General features: G+C 39.1%; 3 protein-coding genes across 4 annotated transcripts in view; 1 reads left to right on the forward strand and 2 right to left on the reverse strand.

Moving 5' to 3' along the window:
- The window catches only part of LOC6576449 (neuronal acetylcholine receptor subunit alpha-7), a 119,683-nt gene extending 113,217 nt beyond the window's left edge, over window positions 1–6,466 (reverse strand). The window contains exons 1-2 of the mRNA XM_044008597.1: window positions 5,864–6,466; window positions 2,135–2,211 (exon numbers count right to left, since the gene is read on the reverse strand). The gene's annotated coding sequence lies outside the window, so the exon portion shown is untranslated. The remainder of the gene's footprint in view (window positions 1–2,134; window positions 2,212–5,863) is intronic.
- Window positions 6,467–6,833: 367 nt separating this feature from the next.
- On the reverse strand, window positions 6,834–8,930 carry LOC6576455. Of its 2 annotated transcripts, none has more exons than XM_015165180.3 (2): window positions 8,552–8,930; window positions 6,834–8,496 (listed from the first exon to the last, which is right to left on the reverse strand). In XM_015165180.3, the coding sequence occupies exons 1-2, from the start codon at window positions 8,672–8,674 to the stop codon at window positions 6,949–6,951; spliced, it is 1,671 nt and encodes a 556-aa protein (XP_015020666.2). In that variant the 5' UTR covers window positions 8,675–8,930; the 3' UTR covers window positions 6,834–6,948. The 2 variants fall into 2 exon arrangements, with proteins under 2 accessions (XP_015020666.2, XP_032584402.2); XM_032728511.2 differs by having other exon boundaries at window positions 8,548–8,929.
- A 2,259-nt stretch (window positions 8,931–11,189) lies between these two features.
- LOC6576456 (protein kinase C-binding protein NELL2) lies at window positions 11,190–12,012 on the forward strand. The gene has a single exon (XM_002002410.4). It carries the CDS (start codon window positions 11,283–11,285, stop codon window positions 11,919–11,921), a length of 639 nt encoding a protein of 212 aa, XP_002002446.1. The 5' UTR covers window positions 11,190–11,282; the 3' UTR covers window positions 11,922–12,012.
- Window positions 12,013–12,097: the final 85 nt, after the last annotated feature.

Genomic DNA, 12,097 nt, shown 5'->3' on the forward strand with positions numbered 1-12,097 from the left:
AATAATCTTGCAGTCCAGTGACGTAAATCAGTATAAAGGCATTGACTTTTATAATCTTACAAGAAATCTTGACAGAAGAGAAATTCATAAGAGGTTTACAATGGTACTGTGAATGTAATATCTACCACGGATGCTCGATAAACTTATATCTTCGATAATTATCGATATCGAAAGCAAAAATATCGATTCTCTCATACTACTCTCATTTTACCTATACGGTACAGTAAATGTATTGAGCTTAAAATTACTCTCATGACACAATGGGTAAAGCAATAAGTCACTCTATACACATAGACGTATGAATACTATACAATTTTACAGAGATATGTATGTATGTACATATTTGCATTTTTATATTATTTCAATTTTCATCATCAATGGAATCCACCAATGCACACATCTACATATGTATATGCATTTTTATAGTATATAGATAAGAGCTCTTCGTATTTCAAAATATCGGCTCTTGTTATCTCCAATTTTTATGTATGTATGTACATAGTATATACTACATTAATATATATATGTACATACATACATATTATGCATGTCTGACCTCTCATAATCTCCGCAAGTCGCCCTATGCCTATGGCAACATGAGCACGTCGTGCACATACATACATATATACATATATGCACGCATACATGCATACATACATATATTCATGCATAAGTATATGGACATTGCCCCTATCAACAATCATAATATATTTGCTTTCATATTTCATATTCAAAATTTAAACGTTATGCTTTGTAGTCATCTCTCAATTGTTCCAGAACATATCATAAAGACAAACAAACACATACAAATATAAACAGACACACACACACACAGCAATAAATATGCATAACTGACCTGCGACAAACACCTGCGGCCGATCGAAAAGCACAGCTCAGCAGCTGAGCAGCGTACCAGGCCACAAAACAACACCAAACTGCATGGCGCTCGGTCAGCCAGCCATAGAGAGTAAGAGTGAGAGCGAGCGACCGAGCGGGTTAGGTAAAAGAGCCACACGAAATAGCAATACAAGCAATTGTGGCTGCTGCTGCTGCTGCTACGGCCATACATAAAACATGTAACGGTTCTTCTTTGCTTTGCCTTACTTGCTATGACTCCCCTACCGAAACACACACACACGCCTAAAGCCTGGTCAGCTACGCTCTCGCATTACACGAGCCCAAACATAATACGCACACACACACACACCCTCACAGGCGGCGACACATGCATAAATACATATGCGTGCGTGTGTGTATGCATGTGAGGCAGTGAAATAGAAGCAGAAAAAACTCAAATACTGTGGGCTCGCCTCAGCTGGCAAATAACAACAAAGCAGAAGAAGCAGAAGCAGCAACGGCAGCAAGCAAAGTCGCCGTCAACAGAGGCGCTGGCTGTGCATTGATGTGCGCCTGTTCACCCAACAGTCATTTTTTGTACAAATTTATAATTTATTGTTTAATTTATTTTATTGCAAAATGTCAAACAGCCGCGCACACATATAGGGGCCGGGGAATTTATTTAAATAGGAGTATGTACAATTATTATGTTTGTTGCACAGCGAAAAGAACCGGAACAACTACAACAACGTGGCTATGCTATATTATTAACCCAATTGTAATTGTTGCAATTTGTAGCTGACGGCTTATCATTTGTCATGGGCGCAACAACAACATTATTATGAAATTATTTACCAATGAACAGCAGCCCATGAATGTCAAACAAGTGTAAACATTGCCGCTTTCATGAGCATGGTCAAAACGGGGACTTGTGCGAGGGAGATGGCCGATGGATGGATGGGTGGATGGGTGGAGATGGAGGTAGATGGGGCTTGGCATTAAAACTACAAACACAAATAGTTGCATATTGCGTTTGTGTATTCCTTTTGTGTTTGTACACAGTAAACAAACAGTAAACAAGCGTCGGCTCTGCTCGCGCACATAGGCAAGTGTCGGATGTGTAACGGTATAACAAAGCAAAATATATAAAAAAGCAGCTGGATAGTCGGGCGGGTCACAGTGGGCCCCTTATATATTATATTGTATATGCTTGCATAGTAAATCTATGTGTATATATTATGTACATATTGTTATTTATGTATGTTTGTGTTTTTATACAAAAAAAAAAATCACTTACCTACGCTTTAGCTATAACAACAATCAAATCAGCAATTGCGATACGCCCAGCGATTCAGCAATGCTATTAGAGTGGACCTGCAAGTTTTAAGAATAGAAAGTTAAGAAAATTCATTCAAGTTCAATTATCATATAGAATGTGTTTTCCATAATAAGTATACTTAATAGGCAAATGTAAAGCCAATTACGATAAATTAAGGTGTTAAGTAACGTAAAATGTATGTATGTATGTACATACATACATACATATATTAAACGACATTATTTATGCATATTTAAAAAGCATGTACTTATATATTTAAGGAAACCATTTGAAACATTTTATTTTTAATCGTTTAAAAATTATGTATGTATATAAAAAATAATACTAATAAGTAATAAAGTGTTACTAATATCAATAGAATAATACAGTAGGAAAAAAATATTACAGATTTAAATTTATGTAATATGTGGCTCACTCTAAGCATTCACAGTTTATAAAGTCTTCCATATGACACATATACATACATGAGCATGTATTAATTTTTATTGGGCGTATACATGTTTATGTACTCTATATTCTAAAACGGAACTGAAAAACAGTTTACCCCACCTACCAACAATAAAAACACTTTTCAATTGCTCACACATCAAATCAAACACATTCACTACATACACACACCCGTATACATATGTATGTATGAATTTGTAAATACAAAAAGAACTAGATATGGACACACTCTCATCCCAAGTGCCATTTGTATAATATTCACTATAACGGAGCCGATATGCATGCTATCGCTTACCCCAACCACTCTTCGTTTGGCTGAACGCATTGTCGTATGTGTAAGTAATATGTGTTGTATATATTTACACGCACGATTCGTGACGCTAATGTATTGTCAGAGGTAATGGGTCGGCGGGGGTGGGGGCGGTACACATATGCATGTCTGTGACTTTTGTAGATTTGTTTGTGTACATATAGATATAGCAAAATAACCAGGCGCACAGCATTGATTAGCAAGCAACCAAAGCCAAAGCAAAAAGTTCATGCGAGCGAAGTGAATGAGTGAGTGAGTGAGTAGCCAGCCAGGCAACAATAACAACAGCAACAAGTACACACAACAATAAAGAGACACATATTCATACACAACAACAACAACCACACAAACGGCAGCACACAAAACGATACACACACAAAACTACTAAAAGAGACAGAGAGATGAGGCCGACGGACACCCGAGACGGCGTCGACGACGACGTCGACAGATAAACAACATTTATATTCATGTACCCCGACAGTAACAAGAACAACAACAACGCAAGAAGTGTGGCGTACACAAACGCACACAAACATAAAAGAAGGAAAACAACAACAGCAACAAAAAAGCGAAAATCAAATAACATATGTATGTACATATTGACAAACAAGTGAACACATGTATGCGCATATAAGCATACATACGAGAATGTGAGTATGTGTATACATGCATTGCACTGGCACGATTCATCCACCGCACTTGGCGCTCTGCTCTCTTCGCTCTCCCCGTCAACCTTCGCAACTCATTCAAACTCATTTCATACGCTCATGAGAACAGCGACGCCAACGTCGCAGTAGCATATCGGCAGCAGCAGCAGCAGCAGCGCCAGTCTCAGCAGCAGCAGAGTTGTTACGTGGGTCGCAGCGGTAAATGGAGAGGGAAACGAGCATATAGACGATAACAACATATTCCTACATACTTACCTACTTATATTATTAGCTGTCGCTGCTCTCTTAGTTGTGCTCTCTCTCGGCACGCTCGCTCGCTTGGCCACATAAATGGCAATTACAATAAACAACCGGTATTAAAAACTGTTTTAAATCCCCCCAATCATTAACACAGGAACGACGCAAGCTAAGCAAAACTACAACCATCAAAATTGTCAAAATCGTTGAGCTTGACCAGGAAAAACAAGACTATGCCAAAAATCGTCTTTTAGGTGGTATTGTACTATATATCTTACATGTCTAAACATTTGCTGCTTATCATGATTTATTATACGTATTTATTTAACCAAAATAATTTTAAAGATTTATTAGCTATGCCAACTCATTTTGGTGAGTTTTGCTGGGTGTGCACCACAATGAGCAAGTGCGAGCAAGAGCACGAGAATTCGGTGCAAAGTAATAAATGAGTCAAAAGCGAATATGCAATTGAATAGGCAGCAGCTGATAAGGTCGATCCCCCTACATTACATTGCGACACATAACTGTGACGTCACATTTAACACGTACGACTAATATTTTAATCGTTTGAGGTCAGTGTTTTTCATAGAGCTTATCAGTTTTCCGGCCGACAGATATTGAGCACAATTTATTTTTCCTTTGACTAACGAGCAGTGGAAAATTCTCAATGCTCGAGCTTTGATTGATGTCAATGGTTGATAACTTTTTGACACATCATGAACAGTTGACCTATGCGTTAAGCTGATGATTGTTCTAAATACATATGTACATATATAATTTAATATATTATAATTTTTATATATAAAATTTGAAAATGGTATTACGAGATATATGTACATGTATTTATATAATTTATTATATATTTTTAATATATTAACATAAAATTTTTATTTTTTTTTATTATTTTCAAAAGGTGCGTGGCACTAACATGCCTGACCGCCACTGTATGGAAGAAAAAGTCTGGTTTAGTAAATCTTTATTTTACTATTATTATTTGATTTTTTAGTAATTGGTAATTATTTGATATAATTAGTAATTAATTAATCACATGGTATACTTTAAATTCATGTGCTAATATTTATTTATCAAAATACCTATACTAATTTTTCTGACCGCGTCTGTTGACGTTAAGTCTGCACGTTTGTCTGACCGCCAGTGTAGAGAAATAACTTGTAAAGAGCCGATAATCGCTTAAATTAAGTTGTCGTTGTTGTTGTTAGTAAGAGTGACGTTTACATCAACAACGAAGTCAAGTCCAAAGACGCTCACGGCTATTGCGACGTCATCAAATAAGATGAGACTCAACCTGAGAGTCCCACAGCAATAATAAACATAAGCATAGAACACACGCACGCACGCATGCATACACATGTATGTACACACATATGTGCATACATAAATACATATGTAAGTATATACATATGGATGTACATATATCTTGAAATGTTGTCGCTCCTCACGTGTTTAGCTGTTGTTGCCCATTACGTTTCGTTTTCATGCCATTTCTGGTTTTGTCTTGCTCATTACAAGCGTACATATTTATATATATGTATGTATACATATATGTGTCTCGGTGTATATGTGCATTAACATATACCGGCACATATGCATGATACATATGTACATCCATACAAACATAAACACAATTTGAGAACGTTGACGGCGACGGCAACGTCGCTGTTACCGTTTTAGCTGCGCGCAGCAAAAGCTACTTCTACTCGCACTACATATGTACATACCAACAACAGCAACAACATTAAATATACATTTTGCCTACATGTGTCTACGTGCGCCTGCTAATCATTTCTGTGCGCCTGCTTTGTGCTCATGTTTATTTGTATATATCGAGCAACACAAACGCACAAAACACATATGCAAAAATGAAATAAAATAAAGCCCGCTACATACACTTGAGCATACATATATTTATGCAGTTAGATAGTATGTAGAAATGTTGTGAGCTACAACAAAAACACGCTGAGTAAGCGCTCAATTACAAATGTGACTGCGAGTGTGTATACTTACATACTTTCTATACGCTGTTTTCGTCGTCGTTGCTGTTGTTTTTGTTGTTGTCTGTTGAGCCGAGACTCGGCTTGCTTAGTGATTATACACACACGCGGACAGATATACTCGCGACGTAACGGTAGCGTATGGCTGCTTTACGTTAAAGCAGTGCTCGCTTTGACTATGTATTCACAGAACCGCTCCGATTTCCACTCACAACGCAACACGTAAGGTTGAGTTAGATTGCAATGCTCACTGACGCTTGATTCCGTGACTGCTTTCCCGGCTTAAGCCATTTTACATTTATATATGTATGTACATATGTATGTATTTACAAACGTGCATACACTTACTCCGCCCACGCGTAACGATAAAATTGATTTGATTTTAATTTCCACTCAATTTGTTTACGTTATTTGACGCAGCACTGCTTGGACGAATCGTATGCCTATGTATGTACATATGTATGTACGAATGTATGTACACGTAGAAGACATGTACATATCAAAATGTTACAATCACGAAGTAACAGTAAATTTGAGTAAACTCATAGCAGGACGAACATCAAAGATTATTTTAATAGACTCCGACTCACTCAATAGCTCACTCTCCGACTTACACAATAAGGCTATGACTAGCACACATATACATACATATGTACATATTAACATATATCTCTTTACGTGATGTAACGATATACATATGTATTTGAGTAACATTTCGAGTTTTCGTTAAGTGTGACTCCGCTCCCACTCCATTTCGACTGCTCGCGAATCGTGATTTTCGCGAATTGCCGAAATCTTATTGCACTCTTTATCGCCTCACCCTGCTTATTAGCATCACTGTTAAAAAGCAATGCGTAACATAATGAGCGCTGTTAAGAATTTTGCTAAATTTGCTGTTAAACCTTCAAAAGATTATTTGCTTATAGGATTATATAGTAAACTTTAATAATTAAAAAATAAAATAAATTAAAAAACAAAAAATATAAATGAATTATTGTACAATCTTTTATTTGTCTTATTTGTAGAATTTTCTCATTGAATTTAATTTTTGTCAAATTAAAAATCCATTCAATTCCGGGAATTGAAATTCTTGTATCCTTATGCAAAATATGCTGCACGACCTGTGCGGACAGGTGCGTTAACTTGATTGCGCATCGCATACAAACTGACAATAATAATAATGGTTAGTATAATGCTAACAAATAGGAGTAGGCCTATGATGAGAGTGGTATTATGAAGTGCTCCTTTTACAATAAGCTCATCGTTATCTACAGTTGTCGTATCACTACTCAATACATGATGCGATTGCTTTTGCATATGGATATTACCAACGTTTATGCTTGGCTTAGACAATTCTTTTCTATATTCCCGATCGCTTGGATCTATTGGATCTACGAGATGTTTCATCATTGAATTTTGGGATGAACTATTGTAATTGCTGTTATTCATCGAATTGTAATGCTCTTTCTCATATATCGACTCATTATAGTCTATGAGATTTGTTTGATTTAGTTCTTGATTTCGTTCTTCTAGAATTGCATCAGCTATCCATTGATAATCTTTATCCAGAGCAGTTAGATTTGCTTCGGTTGCATTTTCTAGATGTGTTTGATTTGTAGGAATTGTCGGATATATTCTTTCTAAGTCTAACAACAGCGGTCTTTCAGTTACCAATGTTCGCTCGATTGATTTTGCTTTTGTTCCGTCGTGGTTGTGCTGTTCTATATCATCTGTGCTGAAAAATGGATTGTATTGATTCAGAGAAGTCATCCACGAAGTCGCAGTCGTAGACAATGGATCCGCCTGATAAATCATAGCTGTTTTATCAGTCCCATCAATAGCATCATCTACAGATCCAATTTCAATTCTCTGATCCTTTGGATGGAGCTGATTTGTCGTATTTCGATCGGTCTGAATTGTGTGATATATTCGAAAGATTTTATGATTTATCGGATCTATTTGTGGTATATTGTGATCTTTAAGATCAGCATCAGTTGAGATATCATTTTCATGATCCCGATTTTTTCGATCTTGCTTATGTACCTGTTTTATATTTACTATTTGATTGACAGACGATTCTTCATCTAAGCGCTCAGTCAGAAGTCCTGGATGAGTCTTGACTGTCTGATCACTGCACACATATTGCTGTGGCAGTTTCTGTGCTGGATCTTGGCAAATCAGCCGCTGGCTGTGACTATTGCAGACGCACCGATCCAGGTGCAGACAAGGCTCCGTCTGATTCTGGCGACAAGTGGGAACGGTGTTGGGTGTACGACCACTCAATAGATGGCTCCAACTGAAGTACTTTTGCCAGCGAGTGCTCCGACAACGTGACTCACACTGCTCGGCAGGCTGGAGTAGATGCGGCACCGGCTGGCAGCTCAGCGACTTGCGACTCATCGCGAAGCCGGGCCAACAGCGACAGCGGCCAGGCGAAATGCAATCGCCATTGCGACAGGCGTGGCATTTCGGCTGGCAGCCGGCGTTGCTGAACTCCTGCTCGCTCAGAATTTCGTAGCCCAAGTCGCAGGTGCATTGCTGTGGAGCGGTGCACTGGGCGTGCACGCACCGGGGATTGCAGCGGGGTCGACATCCGCCCGGCGTACCCTCATAGCCCTTGCAGCAAACCTCACGCAGACTCCAGCTCTACCGGAAGAATTTTCAATTCAGGTGAAACCTTTTCCACTTCATACACACCTACCACCTCTCCATTCGTTCTGTTTGCTCTCTGGGGCACTCGCTCGTGGCACACGGTTCCCTTCTGTGCTCCCAGCCAAGGGAGGAAGACGAGACTCAGGACTAGGGCCAGCCATGATCGACTCATGGATTCCAATTCCGGCTACAAAAATTATGGGTTTCTAACTTGAAATTTATAAGCAAAATTTGCCGCGATCTTAACTTAAGATTAGCCATTGCCAAAATGTTATTTAGTTTTTCTTTTCGGGAGATTTTATTTTATATTTTGTTATTCTACTTAGTAAAACAAATGCCAGAGACATATTTCGCAAAGATTTATTAGATATTTAGAACTGAATTTGAAATAAATTAAATTTAAATTTTTTGTAAGTCTCTATGATGCTAAAAACGGCAAAAAGTCTGACTTAGTTGGTCAGAAACGAGTAATTAGAACCTGGGAAATGCTTTCTACATTCATGAAGATTCATGGCTTGACTATTTGTAGTCTGCATTTCCTCCGTAATAGTCAAATCCGAGTTATTTTTTTTTTTACAAATAGTTTCAATAGGCAGATTACTTTAACCAAACTTAAGATGGGTGTAATATATGTTTATATATTATACATCTGCATCACATACAGAGGTGGTCAAAAGTAATTACACACCGAGCTTTTTTCTGCATGCTCAGCTTTAAAAGCTTGTTGTTGTTGTTGTTGTTCGCTGTTTTTGAAAAAAAGCTTTTGTGTCATAAAGCTTATTCTGTGTAGAAGCGATCGGCAAAAAGAAATTGCTAAAATAACGGTACAGGTTCGTAGATATAGCAAAAAGAACAGTTACCTAGAGGTTGTCAAAAGTATTTACACACATTTTTTTGCGTCATAAAAATTTACACAAAATTTAAACATTTTTTAATGGCATTAATTAATGTTATTTATTTTTAATTTTTGTTGAACATAATAAAGGGTTTATTTATTTAATTTAGTATTTTGTCATTCCCCCTTTTTCGTCAATTACAGCCTGAAGCCTGGCTGGAATTGATGTTACCAATGATCGGGCGAAGTCAACTGTGAGCTCCGACCATATTCCGGTAACTTCCTGAATGGTATCATCCCGTTTCCGGTCCTTTTTGAATAGCCGTTTGGATTTTATTAAAGCCCAAACATTTTCAATAATGTTAAGGTCCGGACTTTGCGCAGGCCAGGGCAGGATTGCTTGATCTAAGTCCGCCAAAAACTTGGTGGGTATTGAGCCTTTGTGGCATGGAGCATTGTCTTGCTGCAATACCCATTCGATTGTTGGAAATAGTTTGTTCGCCGAAGTAAAAGCATTGTCATTTAATATGTGCAAATATCGTGATTGGGTCAGAGTGCCCTCTATTGGCACAAAATCTCCAAAACCATAGTACGACATGCAACCCCAAAACATTACTGTGCCACCTCCAAACCTGCTAAGAGGCTGCACTGCAGTTTTTTTATTTTGTCGACTTAAATGCATAAAAGTCTTTCGAAATGAGCCTTGAAACTGAAATGCAACCTCATCTGTCCACAAAATGTTGTACCAAAACTCCAAAGGCTTTTCAATGTACTCTAAAGCAAAAGCAAGACGTTTTGCTTTGTTTGCTTCCGAGATATCAATGATTTTTCGGACGACATAGGTGTTTATGTCAACATCCTTTAACCTTCTACGAATAGTAGCATCACTGACATGTTTACCAATTATCTGTTGTGATGCTGCAGACACTTTAACTGGGCTTATCTCGGGGTTTTCTACGAATGTGCTGACAAGTCTTCTGCATTCCCTGGTGTTCAATGCTGGCTTTCGCCCACTTCGGTGTAAATTATTCAAATTTCCAAGTGTATCCCTTTTGTTAACCAAGTTATACACCGTTTTTTAGATATTTTGAATATCTTTACCAACTCCGATGCCCCAACACCACTCTTAAACTTGGTTACGATCTCGGATCTTGTTTCGACTGATAGTTCCTTTGTTTTTACCATTTTACAGCACATCTACAATTTCAACTACAAATTGAATTCCGATCTTAGTCAAAGACCGCACATGATCAACGCAAATCAAAGACTAAAGGCAAATTTACATTGTGTAAATACTTATGACGCAAAAAAAATGTGTGTAAATACTTTTGACAACCTCTAGGTAACTGTTCTTTTTGCTATATCTACGAACCTGTACCGTTATTTTAGCAATTTCTTTTTGCCGATCGCTTCTACACAGAATAAGCTTTATGACACAAAAGCTTTTTTTCAAAAACAGCGAACAACAACAACAACAACAAGCTTTTAAAGCTGAGCATGCAGAAAAAAGCTCGGTGTGTAATTACTTTTGACCACCTCTGTATATATGCGGACAGATGGACGGACAAAATGCCAATACAGTCATTTTACTTTCATTTTTCGGCATTAATCGTACGACTTTATTGGATAACGGATATGGATATAATTATTAACTCCAGACATTTATCGCTCATTGAGAAGATCAAGTCTGACTCTCCTTATCGAACATATGCATATACTGTATATTAATATATACGTATACCCGACATGCCAGACGTACTTCCATTTTCCATTCCGGCGATAAGGTCGTGCAAAACAGCCAGAGTCTGAGTGGGAGTCAGTGTGAGATTCAGAGTTATCGTGGCCGACACAAAGAGCTCGACTTTCCCCTTCTCAGCTAGGGTCGTCGGCATTTAGTGCCTTTCGAGACGTGAACAGAAGTGGAAGCTTGGAGCTATCTGGGAGGATGTTGCCGTTGGTGCTATTGCTCCTCCTCGGCCAGAGCCAGGCGCTGGCCATTACGAGCGGGCACTGCCAGAAGAACATTAGTGTCAAGTACCAGGTGCCATTGACCAGAACACGGCTCGTAAACAATGCCAGCGAACAATATATTGTTTACGAGGAGCGTGTACGCTGGGATACGGTGCGCATGTGTTGTCCCGGCTATCGCACGATTATCTTTGGCTTCTGTGAGCCGATCTGCACGGAGGCGTGCCCCGCCCACAGCTACTGTGTGGAGCCGAATAAGTGCCACTGCATGCGCGGCTACGAGCACTCGCATCATCCCAATAAACAGCATCAGCTGATCTGCCGCCCGATCTGCCAGGGCGGCTGTCCGGAGCACAGCCATTGCATTGGCCACAACGAGTGCGAGTGCCGGCCCGGCTTCAAGGACGTCAGCAGCTGGTTCAGCATGAGTCTCAGCTGCGAGCGCATCCAGTGCGGGCACGATCAGCGCTACGATCTGCAGCGTCGCGCCTGCATCAAGATCGAAATGAGCATGGAGGAGCTGATGCAGCGGGTGGCCGAGCGACTGGCCAAGGGCCTGGAGCACGACGAGGGAGAGCCAACCACTGAGGAGCCACTGGAGGAGAGCAAAGATTGACCTAGGCCCAAGACCTAGTCCTATAAGTTCTAATATGTAATGCTAAGTGTGAAAATCAATATGGAAATAAAATGGCAATTGAAGAGAGAAATGGGAGGAAAATCTTGTGTGAGTGAAGGCTGAGGGCTATGAATATATCTCGCTTGGAAATAAACTAAAAAAAGAGAGGGGCAGCG

Source organism: Drosophila mojavensis, unplaced genomic scaffold, assembly GCF_018153725.1.
Source record: "Drosophila mojavensis isolate 15081-1352.22 unplaced genomic scaffold, ASM1815372v1 contig_36, whole genome shotgun sequence".
In the NCBI taxonomy this organism is placed as follows: domain Eukaryota; kingdom Metazoa; phylum Arthropoda; class Insecta; order Diptera; family Drosophilidae; genus Drosophila; species Drosophila mojavensis.

Bases quoted from the DNA above. Each gene is read 5' to 3' on its own strand.
- LOC6576455 (XM_015165180.3), bottom strand. From the start codon at position 8,674: ATGAGTCGATCATGGCTGGCCCTAGTCCTGAGTCTCGTCTTCCTCCCT. The intron at 8,497-8,551 runs GTAGGTGTGTAT...TTCTTCCGGTAG, and splicing joins ACAGAACGAATGGAGAGGTG to AGCTGGAGTCTGCGTGAGGT.
- LOC6576456 (XM_002002410.4), top strand. From the start codon at position 11,283: ATGTTGCCGTTGGTGCTATTGCTCCTCCTCGGCCAGAGCCAGGCGCTG.